General features: G+C 42.0%; 4 protein-coding genes across 6 annotated transcripts; 2 read left to right on the top strand and 2 right to left on the bottom strand.

Annotated features, from left to right (window-relative positions):
- Nucleotides 1-542: 542 nt before the first annotated feature.
- On the bottom strand, nucleotides 543-5,111 carry LOC130508197 (pentatricopeptide repeat-containing protein At4g32430, mitochondrial-like). Of its 2 annotated transcripts, XM_057003529.1 has the most exons (2): nucleotides 4,541-4,635; nucleotides 543-4,404 (listed from the first exon to the last, which is right to left on the bottom strand). In XM_057003529.1, the coding sequence occupies exons 1-2, from the start codon at nucleotides 4,633-4,635 to the stop codon at nucleotides 2,589-2,591; spliced, it is 1,911 nt and encodes a 636-aa protein (XP_056859509.1). In that variant the 3' UTR covers nucleotides 543-2,588. The 2 variants fall into 2 exon arrangements, with proteins under 2 accessions (XP_056859509.1, XP_056859508.1); XM_057003528.1 differs by having other exon boundaries at nucleotides 543-5,111.
- LOC130508196 (peptidyl-prolyl cis-trans isomerase CYP95-like) lies at nucleotides 5,023-10,111 on the top strand. Of its 2 annotated transcripts, none has more exons than XM_057003527.1 (14): nucleotides 5,023-5,144; nucleotides 5,710-5,810; nucleotides 5,895-5,949; nucleotides 6,044-6,132; nucleotides 6,432-6,456; nucleotides 6,664-6,702; nucleotides 6,917-7,034; nucleotides 7,144-7,271; nucleotides 7,374-7,689; nucleotides 7,983-8,083; nucleotides 8,198-8,348; nucleotides 8,451-9,359; nucleotides 9,454-9,522; nucleotides 9,625-10,111. In XM_057003527.1, the coding sequence occupies exons 2-14, from the start codon at nucleotides 5,733-5,735 to the stop codon at nucleotides 9,962-9,964; spliced, it is 2,418 nt and encodes an 805-aa protein (XP_056859507.1). In that variant the 5' UTR covers nucleotides 5,023-5,144; nucleotides 5,710-5,732; the 3' UTR covers nucleotides 9,965-10,111. The 2 variants fall into 2 exon arrangements, with proteins under 2 accessions (XP_056859507.1, XP_056859506.1); XM_057003526.1 differs by having other exon boundaries at nucleotides 9,616-10,111.
- Nucleotides 10,112-10,503: 392 nt separating this feature from the next.
- Nucleotides 10,504-15,867, top strand: LOC108839776 (cellulose synthase A catalytic subunit 1 [UDP-forming]). Its single transcript, XM_018612550.2, is given in 16 exon segments — nucleotides 10,504-10,798; nucleotides 11,281-11,476; nucleotides 11,557-11,720; nucleotides 11,855-11,969; nucleotides 12,061-12,250; nucleotides 12,403-12,624; nucleotides 12,626-12,667; nucleotides 12,780-13,125; nucleotides 13,212-13,349; nucleotides 13,452-13,577; nucleotides 13,665-13,877; nucleotides 13,998-14,265; nucleotides 14,344-14,540; nucleotides 14,630-14,828; nucleotides 14,831-14,979; nucleotides 15,070-15,867. Coding segments are annotated over 16 exon segments (3,234 nt in total). The 5' UTR covers nucleotides 10,504-10,717; the 3' UTR covers nucleotides 15,658-15,867.
- Nucleotides 15,868-15,953: 86 nt separating this feature from the next.
- LOC108839777 (adenine nucleotide transporter BT1, chloroplastic/mitochondrial) lies at nucleotides 15,954-17,868 on the bottom strand. The gene is made up of 3 exons (XM_018612551.2): nucleotides 17,084-17,868; nucleotides 16,767-16,928; nucleotides 15,954-16,633 (listed from the first exon to the last, which is right to left on the bottom strand). The coding sequence occupies exons 1-3, from the start codon at nucleotides 17,633-17,635 to the stop codon at nucleotides 16,157-16,159; spliced, it is 1,191 nt and encodes a 396-aa protein (XP_018468053.2). The 5' UTR covers nucleotides 17,636-17,868; the 3' UTR covers nucleotides 15,954-16,156.
- Nucleotides 17,869-18,772: the final 904 nt, after the last annotated feature.

Raw genomic sequence — 18,772 nt, 5'->3', positions numbered from 1 at the left:
TTAGATCCAATCTACAACGGCTTTCTATATATACCAAACTCGATTACGTGATCATTAATATCGTAACATTATGTACAGCAAATGATTCTGATACACTTGCTTTCTAGTTATTTTACTCGATACACTTGAATCTTCACTTCAAAGTCGAAAGGATTATCACATTTTTCGTTTTTTCACTTCTTCTCAGCATTGAATCACCCTAAAGAATCACACAGCTAACACTCTGACATAAACATGTCAACAACTTATTTTCCTGGATAGTAAGTTAGTAACTTGGAGACGAGGTGCGGAGTTAATAGTCGTTAGCTGTATGTGGTTTAGTTTGAAGTTTCAACCACCACCCGAGTCCTGCTACAGAAAATATGATTTAGTATTTAAACACTCTTAGAAAGTTATTTTGGCATATAGCAATAAATAATAAAACAGAAGTCTTGTATTATTATAACTGACCGTAGATCATAATGGAATGAATAAGTCTTCTGTACATGTAAAATTCTTTAATCGGTGATCATAAGTCACAATTTTTTTTGATGACCCAAAAATATCCCAATACTAATTTTTTTTGTTTTTTTTTTTTTTTTTTTTTAAACCCGCTTAACCGGGAAATCAGATTTGGTTACAAACCCGCTTTGAACAAAACAACCCAACTCAAATCTAAAACAAACTAGCTTCGCCCGCCCACTAAACCCGGCACATTCCGCTAGCCGTCCTCGATATCGTTAGGAATCGGTTGCCGTTCTTAACCTTCGACGAGATCACGGTGAAGTGAGGTTCTCCTAGTTTCCTAGGATGCCGGGATTCCCCGAGTCGTCTCCGGTATAGCTAGCTTCCGATGAACTCCACAAAATTTGTAACCGCCACTGTCCATGAGGCGCTAGACGAGCAATAGAGGATAGTTTCGGGTACTTACCAACGAACATGCCGGGTTTGTACACAACGTCACACAATGCTTGAAACGCCTCCCAACCGAGCAAGTGCTCACTATCGCCGCCAACAAATCTACAAAGGTGGGTTGGGATCACCACCGCTCCCAATCTAGGGCTCTAAACCTGCAAAGAAAGTCACGCTCACCACCACATTGTCACAAAGTAACAACGCAGTTCACGGAAGGCAAACGACGACCACGAGGAGACACCGAGCCGGGTTAATGACCCCGAGAGAACCGACTCGCCAAGTGCGACCTTCGAGAACCGAAGGATCGAAACCATGCTGAAAGATCCCAACTCTGGTGTCAATAGAGAGGGCAAAGACGATGAAGTACCGAAGAGACGACCTATAGAACAAAAGCTAATGCCTTTGCGATAGGAACCGAGAGAAGGAGCCGAGCAACGAACACCAGATGAGAGGGATTGTGACGAACAGTCCACAAGAGCCATAGACGACGTCTTGATTACAACCACCCGCCGAAATCACGCGAGACATAATCTGAGAAGTTGGCCATCTCCGCCTGCACACAACTCCTCAGGACCCACTTCCGATGAAAACTCGCCGGAACGCTCATAGCTAAGGAGCAGAGGAAGAGATCTACGACGACACCGCAACAGACCAACAGACCACTCCCCTTCGCCAATTGACCACCGAACCTACTCCAGTAAGAATCACTAAAGCCCGGAAAGGAGCCAACCCGACATCCATAACTACGGAGGAGAACCCAAAACAGATCTATAAAGAGAAAATGATCTGCTTCAAAGGACCCAAACGCCGACCAAACCACTGAAGAACACCACCTAGAGCCTCGCCGCGAAGCCATAAAACAGAGACCACGCCGGAATCAGTCCACCTTGCGCACGGCACACCTTACCGGAGAAAGACCCTACCACAGATCCGCGAGCATATCGGCAACAGACGATGGATCCGGTGGAGAGGCAAAGAACAAACGAGGAAAGAGGGGAGAGAACTCCTCCGGCGCTGGAACGCGCGCGCACGCGCCACCGGACGCCGGAGAGAAGCTAATACTCTGTGAAAGGTCGAGGAAGAGAGAGATGAGAGAGTTAGATGAGAGAGAAACCTTTTTCAGTCTATTACGTCTGTAATTCACAATGAGAATTAGATGCATATATTACTATACCATTCAACCGTGATTAATAAATCATATTTGTCATGAATTAAATAAAACATTGATGAGAAGGATTTTGCTAGAGTCAAAGTCATTTAACTATGAAAAATAGTACAAGTACTATTAGAAGGGAAACTGTAAAGAGGGTTCTGAAGTGGGGGTAAAGTTAACGTGTTTGCGAATATCAGAAGAATGAGGTTATCGACGACGTAAACATTCTCCTCTGCCACCCTCTTTTTAAGTTGCTTAAGAATAATTTCAAAGTTACTTAAGAAAAAATTATTTTTTTATTCACAAATATATGAACTAAACAATGATAAATGTAAAGAGACGTGAATAAGAAGAGTCCAACACACACCAAACTCATACCTTAAAGCTATCATATTCTGTTATGGCTTCATTAGCTTAACAAACAACAATCGTACCGGTCTAAATCTGAAGACCATGTTAAACCGGTTTAGCATGATTCATGTATACTCTCTCACTCAGTGTCTTCCTACAACTACCGTTTCTAAAATTTTGGATTTTAACTTCAACCTTGATTAAACAACTCTGAATATGCAACTTCCTCCTCCATATTCATCTCCAATCCAAGTGTTTTCACCATTCTATAAATCTCATCAGATTTCGAATGAGACTTATCACCTGAAGAGAAGTCCTGCGTCGTCAAAGAACCGTCACTGTCAATAAAATCAACCCAACTGGTTCCTCTTTCTTTCCTCACCTCCTTCTTCCTCATCTTTCTCCTAACCTCCGCAGCCTTTTCCCACTGTCCTGTCTCTGCAAAGATGTTATACATCTGAACATAAGAACCAGACAACTCCGGTTCCATCTCCATAACAAGCTCAGCCACCTTTTCTCCCATTTTAGAGTCCCCGTGCAGCCTACAAGACCCCAGCATGCTCTGCAACATCGACACTCCTGGTCCTCCAGGAACACCACTCATAAGCTCCTCTGCTTCTTTTAACCTCCCAGCTCGGCCAAGCATGTCGACCATACACGAGTAGTGCTCGTGAGACGGCTCAAGGTAGTAGTCTTTGGTCATCGAGCTGAAAATCTCATAGCCTTTGTCTACCATACCTTTTCTATTACAAGCTGTCAACACAGACAGAAACGTGATCAGGTCTGGTGTTATGTTCTCGTTAACCATATCCTGAAACGAGTTCATCACGGATTCAAAATCCCCGTGGCTTGAGTAGGCCGAGATTATCGATGTCCAAACAAACTGGTTCTTTTCAGACATCTCACGAAAGACTTTCTCTGATTCATCGATGCTCCCACGCTTGGCGTACATATCGAGAAGCGCGCTCGAAACAACAGGACAGCTGTTTAAACCCAACTTCAGTATATGAGCATGGCAACGCTGACCATGCCTCAGAGATATATTCTCCGCAGAGGCTATTGCGTTTAGCACGCTTCCGAAAGTGTACTCATTCGGCGTTGCTTCCGCCGCTGATAATAAGAACATCTTGAGAGCTTCGAGTGAGAATCCGTTTTGAGCGTATCCAGAGATCATAGCGTTCCAGGAAATAATCTCCCGGATGTTTATCTCATCGAACGCCTTCTTGGCATCTTCCAGAGCCTCGAACTTGGCGTACATTGTGATGAAACTGTTGCCAAGCTTCGAAGCAAAACCATTCTTGATGCACATCCCGTGAATCTTAAGCCCTTCTTTGATTTGTTCATTGCACTTAACAGCGTCGATCAATCCAACAAATGTGACCTCGTTTGGGTACACTCCATCTAACCTCATCTTACGAAAGATGGACACGGCATCGTCTTTATTCGCGGAAATAATCGTTGTCCAAGAGATAACATTCCTCTCGCTCATCTGGTCAAACACTGATTCCATATCTTCTCCAACCCCACACTTCCAGTAACTCGACATCAACATATTACCAACAGAGACAAGCGTTGCGTAGCCTCTTTTTAAGCACAAACCATGGATTTGCCTGGCAAGCTTCAGGTCATTTTCGTGACAACAAGTGGTAATCACGCTAGTAAAAGACACGTGATCAAGCTCCACACCTTCTCTCATCATCTCCCTAAACACAAGCACTGCCTCAAACCCGAGATTCCCTGCTTGAGAAAGTCCTGACAATAAAGCGTTCCATGTAATCATATCCTTAACAACCTTCTCATCGAAAACTCTCCTAGCATCTCTGAAACTTCCACCACGCGAGTACATTGTTATAAACGAGTTCCCAACGACAACATCACTCTCAAGTCCGGTTTTCACCACAACAGAATGCAACTGCAATCCTAAACTAAACCCTTCAAACCCCACACAGAAGGAAAGAGCGGTTGAATAAGTAAACGCGTCGAAAACTACTCCTTCTGATCTCATCCTAACAACAAAGTTAAGAGCAACTTGATTGTCGTCAAACCCAGAGAGCATAGTGTTCCAAGAAACAACATCAGGGTCAACCAGACTCTCAAATATGCACAAAGCATTGTCAAACCGACCGGCCTTTCGGTACATACTCATTACAGCGTTCGAAACGCATACAAAGGAAGTGAAACCAGAGGTTATCGAAAACCCGTGGACTTGGCAACCAAGTTTCATGTCTCCACGACATGCTTTAAGAGCTACACAAAAAGTGACCTCGTTTATATTACTACGACCAGAAAGCCCCAGCTGGAGATTCTTAGTGAAGATCGCAAGAGCTTGCGAAGGAGAGCTTCTCCGCAAGGCTTCACTGATTGTATGGTTAATGTAGGTTGTTGCGTTTCTTTGGGAACTTCCATCGAACAGCTTGTGTGCACTAATCAAAGGATAGCGAAATCTCTGGAAAGGTAAAGACTTTGAGGGGTTACAGTGTAGGTAACTCAAAAGGGTCATGAGAAGCGGATTCAAGTTTTACATACGAGTGAACAACTATCGGAGAAGAAAGTGAGGCTCTTTGCTGCTGTGGGGGGAACGAGGGAGCAAAATAGAGTTTTGAGGGTAAAGTTGTAAATTACGAGCGAGTTTGAGGGCAATTCGGACAAGCTGGTGTTTGTTCTTTTTAAGAGTGTCCGCTAGGTTTTTTTCCTTCCTCTAGCTCTCTCAGTCATTTTGTACCTTTGTGGCTCTGCGTGTTCTCAGGTAAAACCCTAGCGATTCTTTTGTTCTCTTCTCTTCGTATGTCGCCGATTTGCACAATTCTTCACTGATACGGTCGGTTTTTAGTGTATTTCTTGGTATGAAACTCTTGTCGGAAATCTCTTTGTCTGGTAACGTCAACTTCATGTTAGTGTTGAGTAGTTGTGAGCATGGTTTTCCTCTAGAACTTGTAGGTTTTGGATGGATTGCTTGACGATTTTATCCTCCCTGCTCAGTTGTTTTATTTGATCATGTACACACTGTTCAGCTCATGGGAATCTCATATAAGCAACGTCATTGTCATTAGTTGATGGGGTCTATTAGTTTTCTAATTTTCAGGTCACTTTCACTGACTGTAGAGTTGATTTGCTGGTTTGTGGCTAGTGTTAAGTATGTTGTAATGTGGGGTTTTAGTTTTCAGTTTATTATCTATCATCTGTAGCTTCGAAGAAAGTGAAAACAATTCTCGCCAATTTATCTTTTCTTCTTTGGGTTTGTTGTTGTGGTACTACTCTTCATGACTACTTTGATATTCAAGTCTCTCTTTTGTGTTCTCTGGTTTTTACAGGTCTTGACTTTGGATAGCTTAACATGGCGAAAAAGAAGAATCCGCAGGTTTATATGGATGTATGCATTGATGGAGATCCAGCTGAGACTATGGTTTTTGAGGTACAGTGGTGTTTGGTTCTCTTGCTTGTAATTTTCTTTGTATTTTTCTTGACAAAGCTAAAGTGTTGAACTTTGTTTCTTTAGCTTTTCCCTGAAGTCGCTCCCAAGACGTCAGAGAATTTCCGTGCACTATGCACAGGTTTTGTTTCCTGTGTGGCTACGCCTGTTACTTCTTTGCTGTATATAATTTTAATTGTTGACATATATTTTTCCTTGTAAAATCTGTTATATAGGGGAGAAAGGCATCGGACCCAGAAGTGGAAAACCTTTACATTACAAAGGATCCTTTTTCCACAGAATACTGAAAGGTTCCTCAGCACAGGTTTCTTTCTTCATCTTGCAACTAATAGATTTATCGATACGTTGTTGCAGTCTTATCCTTTTGGCTTCGTTTTCAACATTGTTTGGATGTTCGCCTTTTAGTTCGTTGCTGTTCTATATGCTGTAGGAATAGAGATGTGATCGCCACACCTGCTCTTTCATGTGATGTAGTTTTAAGGTTGAACTACCAGTTGTTCATGCTGAAACTTAGGTCTTGTCATGCAAAGAATACACTTTATGTACGAACAAGTTCATGGTTGCTGCTGGTCTAACAAGCTCTGTTGACTTTTTTTTTTCCAGGCTGGCGACTTTGTGAATCGAGATGGTATGTACATTTATCATTAAGTCTAGCTTCTGACCTACATTCATCAATTAGAGCTAGCAGTTACTTTTGTGTAATCAAAATTTATCTGATAATAACTTAAAAAATGTGATAGCCTACTGGGTGGAACTGCATTTATTAGATTCTTCTGTAGTCAACATAAAAAAATTCTTATCCTCTTAACAACTCTATATTCCATCCACTTTCCAGGTACTGGTGGGGAAAGCATATATGCTGGAAAATTTCCAGGTCGGTTTGCCATTGCGTTTTTTTAAAAAAAATCAGCTATCTCATTTCGTTTACCGCAACACCATATGAGTAGCTGGAAGTCAATTGTGTTTGTGATACTGATATTTCTTTTCTTCGTCGCTCTTGCTTAAAATTGTATGAACAAGATAAGTTCATTTTGAAGGCATTGCTTTTGTCGTATTGTTAAGATGATATGTGTTTCTGATGTTACCAGATGAGTCACCAAAACTAAGGCATGATGAGCCTGGTCTTTTATCCATGGCAGTTGCTGAACGTGACAAGTTGGGATCACACTTTCATATTACCTTCAGACCAAATCACCATCTTGACAGGTCTTGTGTTACTTTGCTTTTTTTTTTCTAATATCTAATCCATCATTTTAAGTAATTGTGGATTTTTCCTTTGGCGTTACGTTATTTCTGACTGATATTTTTCTATCAGGAAGAATGTTGTTTTTGGAAAGCTTATTCAAGGAAAAGAGGTACTAAAGAAAATTGAACGCGTGGGAGACGAAGAAGGTAAACCTACCGTCACGGTGAAAATAATCCGTTGTGGAGAGTATTCTGGAGGTACAAATATTCTACTATTTGGTTATTACTGCTGCATATGGTGTGACTTCGTGAGTTTGCAGTCATAACCAATCCTCACCATTGCATGATTTGTCAATCCAGACAAGAAGAAGCATACGATTGATGATGGAAAAAGGAGTAGGCACAAGAGATCTTCAAGAGAGAGAAGAAAGAAGAGGCGGAGACACTCATCATCTGAGTCCGAAAGCTCTTCAGATTCCGAGACGGATTCCTCAGAATCTGATAGCGAGTCAGATTCAGATTCGTCTTCTGACGTTAGTTCCTCGAGCCAGGAGAGGCGGAAGAAGAGAAAAAGAAGTTCAAAGAAAGATAAGCACAGGCGGTCTAAACGAAGAGATAAGCGCCATGAGAAAAAGAGGAGGATACGTGATAAGAGATCGAAACGCAAATCAAGAAGGTTTGCAAGTCTTGTACACTTCACTTGTTTAGAGCCATATATGAATGCTGGTTACTGATTAGGAGAATTTTGGTTATTCAATTGGTCTGCACAATGACCGGTTTTAACTAGTGGTGTATGGTGCATAGTGAGAGTCATGTTAGCTTATGTTTCGTAGGTAATAGTAATGTGTAGGCAACGGTCATTTGCTTGAGTAGGTCTTTTCTGTTTTGAGGAGCATGCGCCGGAGCAACTAGTACTAAGTCTTAACTGGTTGTGGTATCAGTTATTCACTTTGTTCTCCAACCTTTCAGGTCCCCAGACAATCTTATAGGGGAAGAAGGCAACAGCGAAAGTGATGCTAATGCTGATATTGAGGGGAAAACGAGGAAACCCAGAGTCTCGATTAGAAAAGGTAATCTCTATGCCTGCTTTAAGCATTGTGTTGATCATTTTCTTCCTAACTTATATTAGGCTATTTTAATAAATGTTTGCTTATACACTGTTGTTGACTGCAATTTACAACCAGGTAACTCTCCACTAGACTTTGGAAAAGAAGCTGAATCACTTCACCAGGACAAAAAGGAGGGGCCGGATTTACTTGATAAGGATGATGACGCATCAGACCACATTTCTGATAGGCAACATGATTTTGTTGATGATCATCCTAGCAAATCTAGGTGGAGTTTCCGATCTCTTTTAACAACACCTCAGCTAAAGAGTTATCTTTATTCTTCTTCTCCCATATGGAATCTTATTAAAAAAAAACGTTTGATGTTCAGGAGCTGGAGCTTGAGTCCTAAGAGGAAAACAAGTAAGAGCACAAGTATTAGTCCCAGGAGGAGTCTGAGTAAGAGTCCGAGCTTAAGTCCTAGACGGAATGTGAAGAACTTGACAAACAGAAGAAGCAAAAGCCCAGAGAGTGAGGCGTTAGGCAGGCTTATGAGGAGCCGTAGCAAAAGCGTTAGTAGAAGTCCAGTACGGACGAAAGGCGGAAGAGATATTAATAGAAGTCTTTCTAGGAGTATAAGCAGAAGTCCACTGAGGAGCCCTGTAAGGGATATTAGCAGAAGTCCTTCGAGGAGTATAAGCAGAAGTCCATCGAGAAGCCCTGTAAGGGATACTAGCAGAAGTCCAGTGAGAGGTAGGAGTGCTAGAAGCCCAAGCAGGAGCCCTGTAAAATCATCAGCATCTCGAGGAAGCCTTGGGAGGGGCCCACTTAGAAGAGCAAGAAGATCACCTAGCAGAAGTCCAGTTCGGTCTTCTAGAAGAAGCCTGAGCCGGAGTCCCTCTATATCACCTAGGAGATCATTGAGCAGGAGCCCAGTCCGATCACATAGGAAGAGTGTGAGCAGGAGTCCTGTTAGATCACCTAGGAGATCAGTGAGCAAGAGTCCAGTCCGATCAACTAGGAAGAGTGTGAGCAGGAGTCCGATTCGATCGTCCAGGAGAAGTATCAGCAGGAGTCCTGTTAGAGGAGGAAGAAGAAGAATCAGTAGAAGTCCAATTCATGCGAGGAGAAGAAGTCCTTTTGGCCGTAGAAGAAGTTTGTCAAGAAGTGCATCTCCTGATGGACGCATAAGAAGAGGAAGAGGATTCAGTCAGAGATACTCTTACGCTCGTAGATACAGAGCCTCTCCAACTCCTGATCGTTCTCCTTATCGCTTGAGTGATAGGAGTGACCGTGACAGGTGTGAATCACTCGCTCACCCCCTTTTTCTGTTTACATTCTCCCACTACTCTCATGCTGCTGACCCCTTTTTTGATTAACTTATTCATCTGTAGATTTCGAAGTCACAGAAGGTACTCTCCAAGACGGTTTAGAAGTCCATTAAGAGCAAGAACACCTCCAAGGTACACTTATTTATCCTCTTTAGTACATTCGTTTCTATAAGTGAGTTTGGTGGCTCCAAAATTTAATTGGTTGTTGGTTTAACAATTCGAAAGTAATCTCAGGTTAAGAAGAAGAAGCCGATCTGTATCGCCTAGTCCACGTCATCGCCGGGGTTACAGCCGCAGCCCTATCCGTAGCCGTTCACCGTATAGGAAGAGAAGGTCACCATCCCCTGCTAGCCGCAGCCCTATCCGTAGCCGTTCACCGTATAGGAAGAGAAGGTCACCGTCCCCTGCTAGTCGCAGCCCAAGTCCTTCAGGGTCAAGATCAAGATCTATTTCAAAGTCTCCCATTGGGGCGGCAGGGAAAGCAAGATCAGTGTCAAGATCACCATCTAAATCGAGTTCTTCGTCCTCAGGTGATAGCTCAGGTGGGCATAAGCCATTAGTAGCCTATGATTAGCGACCCACGTGTCCTTTTGTTCTATTACTCAAGAGACTAAGCACTAAGCAGTTCTAGTAAAACGTCTGCATTGTCTTTGTCTTGTAGTCGTGTCTTCTACTCGACTCTCCAGCCTTTGTTACAAGTTTACGTTGATGTTTGCCGACATTCTTATTCTTTTTTTTTTTGGTTTTTCGACCGTAACTTTTAAACTTAACAATCTGGACCTTAATCACACAATATAACTAGTATTTTTGTGTCCACCGACAGATGATGGCAAGTAAGAGAAAACAGGCTGTTACCCAGTGATGGCTTCTCTATTTATATAATTAAATAAGATCAACAATGACATAATTTGTTTTTGTCCTGTCTCTTTCTGACGATACTATAGCTGGCGCGTCTAGCGAGGAAGCCAACGGCTCAGCTTTTATAAAAAACACCGAGACAATAACCAAAGCCGATAACGAGCCGAGCCAAAGAAACAGGAGACGAAGAGGCTACCGTCACCACTTCCGGTGAAATAATATCCACTCCACCTGTCATTATAAAAAATAAAAGAAAGAAACAAACACAGACAGAGCGATTAAATAGGCAAAAGCAGATTTGTTAAAACTCAAATCAGACAAAAGAGATAGAGAGAGAGTGTGTCAGTGTGAACATCTTCCGAGAGGGTTTTCGAGAGATGCCGTATTGAATCGGGCAAGAGAATTGAAGTAGTAATCTCTCTCTATATCTGTGTTTGTCGGTGTGGCTCGTTGACTTGACTCATCACCAATGGAGGCGAGTTCCGGCTTGGTTGCTGGATCTTACCGGAGAAACGAGCTCGTTCGTATCCGTCACGAATCTGACGGCGGGGTTCGTTTCCATTTTTTGCTTACTCCCTCTAGATCTCATCTTTGATTTCTCCGTTTTTTTTTCTTCTTCTAAATCGCATCAAATGTTGGATCATGGAAACTGAGATTCAGATCTCCTCACTGAGATTTCGCTTTCTGTTAGTGTTTTGTAGTTGGTTAGTCTATCTGAAGTTTCTAAAAATAGTAACTTTTCTGCTTCAAGACTTCAATTGCTGTCTTAAGTGATCATTGTCAGATCTATGAATTTTTAAAAACGCATCTTTTCTTAATTACGTTAACTGTCGGTGGAGTTTGATTCTTGATCTAACGATCTAACTGTTCAGCTTCTTTTAATAAATCATTGCCTCTCAAAGTTCAGTACTTTACTTACTGAGATTTTGATCAGTTAGATCTATTAGATCCGCATTGATTTTGTAGACGGTTCTTGTTAATTGTTTGTAAGTATCTTATATTCCATAAACTAACAATGGTACAACGTTGCAGTCAAAACCTTTGAAGAATATGGATCGTGAGATATGTCAGATCTGTGGTGACCACGCTGGTCTCACTGAAACTGGAGATCTCTTTGTTGCTTGCAATGAATGTGCCTTCCCTGTGTGTCGTCCTTGCTATGAGTACGAGAGGAAAGATGGAACTCAGTGCTGCCCTCACTGCAAGACTAGATACAGACGCCTCAGGGGTTAGTTTTTTTTTTTCTTTTCCTTTTTCTTTCTTTTTGTATTTTAGTCTTTGTTAAATCTTTTGTTTGAAATGTTGCAGGGAGTCCTCGTGTTGAAGGAGATGAGGATGAGGATGATGTTGATGATATTGAGAATGAGTTCAGTTACGCCCAGGGAGCTAACAAACCCAGACGCCGTGAAGAGTTTTCTTCCTCCTCTAGACATGAATCTCAGCCAATTCCTCTTCTCACCCATGGCCATACGGTATATGGACCTACATTTTCTTTTTAAGACTCTTAAGAGTGTTTTGTATTGCTTAATAATTCTATAGATCAGAAATAACCATTAGTTGTGTCTGTTTTCAGTAGACGCTTGACCTTTCTTTTATATACACACAGGTTTCTGGGGAAATTCGCACGCCTGATACACAATCTGTGCGAACTACATCAGGTCCTTTGGGGCCTGGTGACAGGAACGCCATTTCATCTCCATACATTGACCCACGCCAACCTGGTATTCATATATTTATGCTTTGTGCACCCAGCCAGGCCTTTTCTTAGATGTGATTCATATTCATTTTGTTTTTTCTTCTTCTTCTATGCAGTCCCTGTAAGGATCGTGGACCCGTCAAAAGACTTGAACTCTTATGGGCTTGGAAATGTTGACTGGAAAGAAAGGGTTGAAGGCTGGAAGCTGAAACAGGAGAAGAATATGTTGCAGATGACTGGTAAATATCATGAAGGGAAAGGAGGAGAAATTGAAGGGACTGGTTCCAACGGCGAAGAACTCCAAATGTAAGTTGTAGTACTATATAGTAGATCCAGTGTCTTTCTTGCTTCATTTTTGCAATGTGCATGTGGAGTTACAACATTCCAACTCATATTCAAATTTCAGTGTGTGTTTATTTTTGTTTCCGTCCACTTAATTATGGATCTTGTGCTTACAGGGCTGATGATACGCGACTTCCTATGAGCCGTATTGTGCCTATCCCGCCTTCTCATCTGACACCTTACCGGGTTGTGATTATTCTCCGGCTTATCATCTTGGGATTCTTCTTGCAATACCGTACAACTCACCCTGTGAAAGATGCATATCCGTTGTGGTTGACCTCAGTTATTTGTGAGATCTGGTTTGCATTTTCCTGGCTTCTTGATCAGTTTCCCAATGGTACCCATTAACAGAGAGACTTATCTTGACCGTCTCGCTATAAGGTTGGTCTCTAGGTCTATGCATCCCTACTCTTATCTTATATTATGTGTCCTAATTTGATACCTTCTTACACAGTTTTGATTGTTTAATGGTTTGGTTATGGTTTCCTTGTAGATATGATCGAGATGGTGAACCATCACAGCTTACACCTGTTGATGTGTTTGTTAGTACGGTGGACCCGCTGAAAGAGCCTCCTCTTGTGACGGCAAACACAGTTCTCTCAATTCTTGCCGTGGACTACCCGGTAGATAAAGTAGCCTGTTATGTTTCAGATGATGGTGCAGCGATGCTTACGTTCGAATCTCTTTCTGAAACTGCTGAGTTCGCAAAGAAATGGGTGCCTTTTTGCAAGAAATTCAGCATTGAACCCAGGGCCCCTGAATTCTATTTTCAGCAGAAGATAGATTACTTGAAGGACAAGATCCAGCCTTCTTTTGTTAAAGAGCGACGAGCTATGAAGGTCACTTGAATAATCCCATCTGCTTCTCACCCATTATAGAGACACTAGAGATTGACTAAAAGTATTTCCTTGGCTTGTAATGACAGAGAGAGTATGAAGAGTTTAAGGTGAGGATCAATGCACTTGTTGCTAAAGCACAGAAAGTCCCTGAAGAAGGCTGGACGATGCAGGATGGTACTCCCTGGCCTGGTAACAACACTAGAGATCATCCTGGAATGATCCAGGTACGGAGAGGGCAATCCCTTAATAATTATTACTGCGAGAGTGAAAGGCAACAATCTCAGGACATTTTGTTTATGCTGCATCGTTTTTGTTCCAATTTTCAGGTGTTCTTAGGCCACAGTGGAGGTCTGGATACCGATGGAAATGAACTGCCTAGACTCATCTATGTTTCTCGTGAAAAGCGGCCTGGATTCCAACATCACAAGAAGGCTGGAGCTATGAATGCCTTGGTTTGTTAAACTTTCGAGATCCTACTGCTTCCTCTATTTTTCTCTCTTGTTCAGTGCCTCTGATTTAGCTTTTCTTTACTTCGACAGATCCGTGTTTCTGCTGTTCTTACCAATGGAGCATATCTTTTGAACGTGGATTGTGATCATTACTTCAACAACAGCAAGGCTATCAAAGAAGCTATGTGTTTCTTGATGGACCCTGCTTATGGAAAGAAGTGCTGCTATGTCCAGTTCCCACAGCGTTTCGATGGTATTGACTTGCACGATCGATATGCCAACAGGAATATTGTCTTCTTCGATGTGAGCTTCGCTCTCTCTCTCTCCCCCCCCCCCCCCCCCCCCCCCCCCCATTCACAGTCTGTTGTTGGATTTACTCGTTTCTGGCAGTGGCCTGACTTAGATGTTTGTTACCTTCTGCAGATTAACTTGAAGGGGTTAGATGGTATCCAAGGTCCAGTATATGTGGGTACTGGATGTTGTTTCAATAGGCAAGCTCTATATGGATATGATCCTGTTTTGACAGAGGAAGATTTACAACCAAATATCATTGTCAAGAGCTGCTGCGGCTCAAGGAAGAAAGGAAAGAACAGCAAGAAGTATAGCTATGATCAAAAAAGGAGAGGCATCAGCAGAAGTAACTCCAATGCTCCACTTTTCAACATGGATGACATCGATGAGGGTTTCGAAGGTTTGATTGAGCTTATACTGAAGCAATTTTAAGTGTTCATGTGATGATGATAGCAACTTACAAGTCTTGTTTATGCAGGATATGACGATGATAGGTCTATTCTAATGTCCCAGAAGAGTGTAGAGAAGCGTTTTGGTCAGTCGCCAGTATTTATTGCGGCCACCTTCATGGAACAAGGTGGCATTCCACCAACAACCAATCCAGCTACTCTTCTCAAGGAGGCTATTCATGTTATAAGCTGTGGTTACGAGGACAAGAGTGAATGGGGAAAAGAGGTAAGTTTACTAAATGCAGTCACGTATACTCTTCTTCTGTTCTCTTTCTCATCTCTCTAATTACATCTTATGTGCCATTTTTTTGCTAGATTGGTTGGATCTACGGTTCAGTGACAGAAGATATTCTTACTGGGTTCAAGATGCATGCCCGTGGTTGGATGTCTATCTACTGCAATCCTCCACGACCTGCCTTCAAGGGATCTGCACCAATCAATCTTTCTGATCGTTTGAACCAAGTTCTTCGATGGGCATTGGGATCTATCGAGATTCTTTTGAGCAGACATTGCCCATCTGGTATGGCTATACAGGAAGGTTGAGACTTTTGGAGAGGCTCGCTTACATCAACACCATTGTCTACCCTATTACAGCTCTCCCTCTCATCGCCTATTGTATCCTTCCAGCTTTTTGCCTCATCACCGACAAGTTCATCATACCTGAGGTTCGTAAAACAAACCACACTCATGTTTATCATTTTTGAATTGTTATCTTCATCATCTGGTTTTTAAAAGCTATAACAACATTGTTGCAGATAAGCAACTACGCGAGTATTTGGTTCATTCTACTCTTTATCTCAATTGCTGTGACTGGAATCTTGGAGTTGAGATGGAGTGGTGTGAGCATTGAAGACTGGTGGAGGAACGAGCAGTTCTGGGTCATCGGTGGCACATCTGCTCATCTTTTTGCAGTCTTCCAAGGTCTGCTCAAGGTACTTGCCGGTATCGACACTAACTTCACTGTCACATCCAAAGCCTCGGACGAAGATGGGGATTTCGCAGAGCTTTACATCTTCAAATGGACAGCTCTTCTCATTCCACCAACCACTGTCCTAGTTGTGAACCTCATAGGCATTGTGGCTGGTGTCTCCTATGCTGTGAACAGCGGGTACCAGTCATGGGGTCCGCTCTTTGGGAAGCTTTTCTTCGCGTTATGGGTCATTGCTCATCTCTACCCGTTCTTGAAAGGTCTACTGGGAAGACAGAACAGAACGCCAACCATCGTCATTGTGTGGTCTGTTCTTCTCGCCTCCATCTTTTCGCTGCTTTGGGTCAGGATCAATCCATTCGTCTCTGTCACTCCACAGGCCAATCCCAATGCCGTCCCAGGAGGTGTCTTTTAGACCCCTATTTATATTACATTTTGTGTGCATATTATGGTGAACCAGGCGGTTATGGTGGTGACTCAGTGTCAAATGATTAGTTTTGAAACTGTTGGTGGCTGTCACTGTTGTGATGATCTTATTTATTTCGGTATGTTGTAGTTTTTTCCCAGTGGAGATGATAATGTGGAAACCAAATGATACATAATATAATTGTTATTCATCTTGTTATATGTATTTTTATTGCTTCACCCCTGTTTACAGTCACTCTCTCACAATGCTAAAGCTTTGTTGTTCTTTACAACAATACAAAAATATTATGTAAACTCATATAAAACTTATTAGAATCAAAAACAGATCAGTCTAGAATCCAACAACACAATGTAAAAATGAAAATCTTTCGTAATCCCCCTCAACATCAATTGTGTAAATTTAGAACTATGAATCCTAATATACGCACTGTGTTGCTCTGATAAAACCCAAAAAAATCGCCATGAGAGAGTCCATGCAATTCCAAAACTCAGGCTTCTTGGTTGTTGTTCTCGACCAGTATCTTCTTGCAAGCTTCATAGCACATGAAAGAGATTCCAGCAGCAGGAACCAACTTCAAGCAACTAGGTCCAAGACCTTTGTACCAACCGAGAATACCTTCGTGCTCAAGTATGCTCACCAGAGCATCCAACATGTTCTTGTACACAACTCTCCCGCTAACAGCTCCAACCTGCATATGCTTCCGAGCCACCTCGAGAGGGAAAGTGGCCGTGCTCGATAGTGCACCAGCTAAAGAACCTATCAGAAGAGTCTCAATGTTCCCAATCTTCTCTTGCTTTGAAAAGCCCCGGTATGCTTTTCTAAGGGAGTCGTATGCAAAGTAGTTGGTGGCTGCATATGGAACAACTCCAATAAGACTAGGAGCAAGACCCCTGTAGAGTTCTGTGGGTCCTTCCTCGCGTATGATTTTCACAAATGCATCGAATATCCCTTTGTAAACACCTCTCTGCAATTAGTTTGACAGACAAGATTAACGCGCATTAACTAAACCATGGTTAGTCTAAGACCTCAAATCATTCAAGCTAAATTATGGAACCATAACTTTTTAAATTTTGTTTAAAACAGAAAGTAGCCAAAACCTGAATGGTAAGACGAGTCTTGACTAGTTCGAGAGGGTAAGTCAAGAGAGTTTGGCTAACTCCAGCACAAGCACCAGCGAGTAATGAAGCTGGGATTGGGATTTTGGATTGCTCTCCATGTTCTGGTGACAGTTTCTTGTTCACTGTCTCGAATACAAAAAGCTGCACATACACAAAAAAGAGTACCAGAGGCTCATTCTCTAAAAGTCAACGAGAGACTATCATTAATAGTATACAAAAAAGAATGGTCAAAGCATTGACCATTCCAATTCAAAGACAATAATACTACTTGGTGTGATTCATTGTGGTATGTATACCTCGACGGCACGAGCAGGAGCGACACGAATGACATTGACCAAGTTACCCCTGAAGAGACCAGTCCAACCTTCATGTTTCATGATATCACCAAACACTTCAGTGGAGGAGTTGCCGCCACTTCCCACCATCAGATGCGTCCTGATGGTCTCCAAGGGAGCAACCACGGTTCTCGAGACGGCTCCAGCCACGGCTCCGCTTATTAGCCGGCGCAAGGAAGGATTGCCGACCTTTATCTTCAGCTTCAGCCCACCACCACCACCATTCTTCTTCTTCTTCTTCGTCTTCTCGCCATTAATTACTTCTTCTTCCCACTCTTCCACTTTCCCATTGAGCTGTGCGGATAAGGTGTGGGAAGGATCCGGAGAAGAGAGGGATCCGGAACCGAACCCGGATCCCAATGGATTGGTTTGGTTGACGCTGGCGAAGAGGGCACCAATTGAGTGGTGGTGGTGGTGGTTAACGCCGGTTAAGCTCCAGTCACATCCCAAATCGGAAACGGAGAAAAGACCGTTCCTTGAATCGTCAAACAGCTGGATTCCAGTTTTCCCCATAGCTCTCAGACAATAAGAAGCTTCTGGCTGTCTGAAAGTGAGGAACTTTAACACAGAGAAAAAGAAAAAAAGAAAGGAACGAACTTTCCGAAGATGGGGTGTGACGAGAAACGTGTGAAGAGACGAGAGAAAGAGAGAGTATGTTATGTCTCTCTCACAGTCAAAAGGGTCGTCGTCTCTTTAGTTAAGCTTAGGGTTTTAAGCAGTCCGTTTTTTTTTTTGCCCTATTTGGGGTTGGTAGGTGGGTGGAGTCAGTGGGTTTGGGTGGGACGTAGACGGCGTTTAGTTCTTTTTTTTTGTTTTTAATAACATTTTTTCCTAAATCTATATTATTATTGTTATGTGATAATATTCCTTTTCTAATATAACCCCACGAAATAATTGCCGACGTTAAAATGTAGAGCCGTGGAAGAAGTGTTATCGTTTTTTGTGGAATATGAACAAACATGACCCAAGCTCCACAAACTCAATTTGAAAGAAAATAATTTGTATGTATTTGTAAGCTATGATAATTTTTTTTTAAATACGAAAAGAGAGAATGGTTAAGTAAACTTTCAATCAATTATATGTTCAATACTCTCTCAAAATAAGAGCCCCATAGACACATCTAGGCCTGCGATTTCGGTTTTCCGAAACCGAACCGAACCGAAATTTCGGTTTTCGGTTAACCGTAATTTTTAAAACTGATTCCGAAGAAAACCGAAATTAAATTCGGTTCGATTCGGTTCGGAAGTCGGTTATTTTCGGTTTTCAATTTATTTCCGAAAATAACCGAATTTCTATAATAATTAGCAAAAAAAAATATTTTTTTCGGTTACACTCGGTTTTTTCGGTTTTCTCGGTTATCTTCGGTTTTTGAGTTAATTTAATTTTCTCGGTTATGACCTGTAAAATCCAAATTTATCAGCCAAAAAACATATACAGCAAAAACCAACATACATATTGTTCATCCTTTCTCAATGAAGATCCAGCATTCTAAATCTATGAATCTATGACTCAAATCTTATAAAGTTATAATGTCCAACAAATCTTATAATGTCCAACAAACAAAACAATAGAAAATTAAGGGTCACCATAATGCTTGAACTCCGACCTGCAACTTATTAAACGTAGAAAATCAGTAAAAAAGCAAAACAA

Source organism: Raphanus sativus, chromosome 2, assembly GCF_000801105.2.
Source record: "Raphanus sativus cultivar WK10039 chromosome 2, ASM80110v3, whole genome shotgun sequence".
In the NCBI taxonomy this organism is placed as follows: Eukaryota; Viridiplantae; Streptophyta; class Magnoliopsida; order Brassicales; family Brassicaceae; genus Raphanus; species Raphanus sativus.
This window is presented reverse-complemented; position numbering and strand designations above follow the sequence as displayed.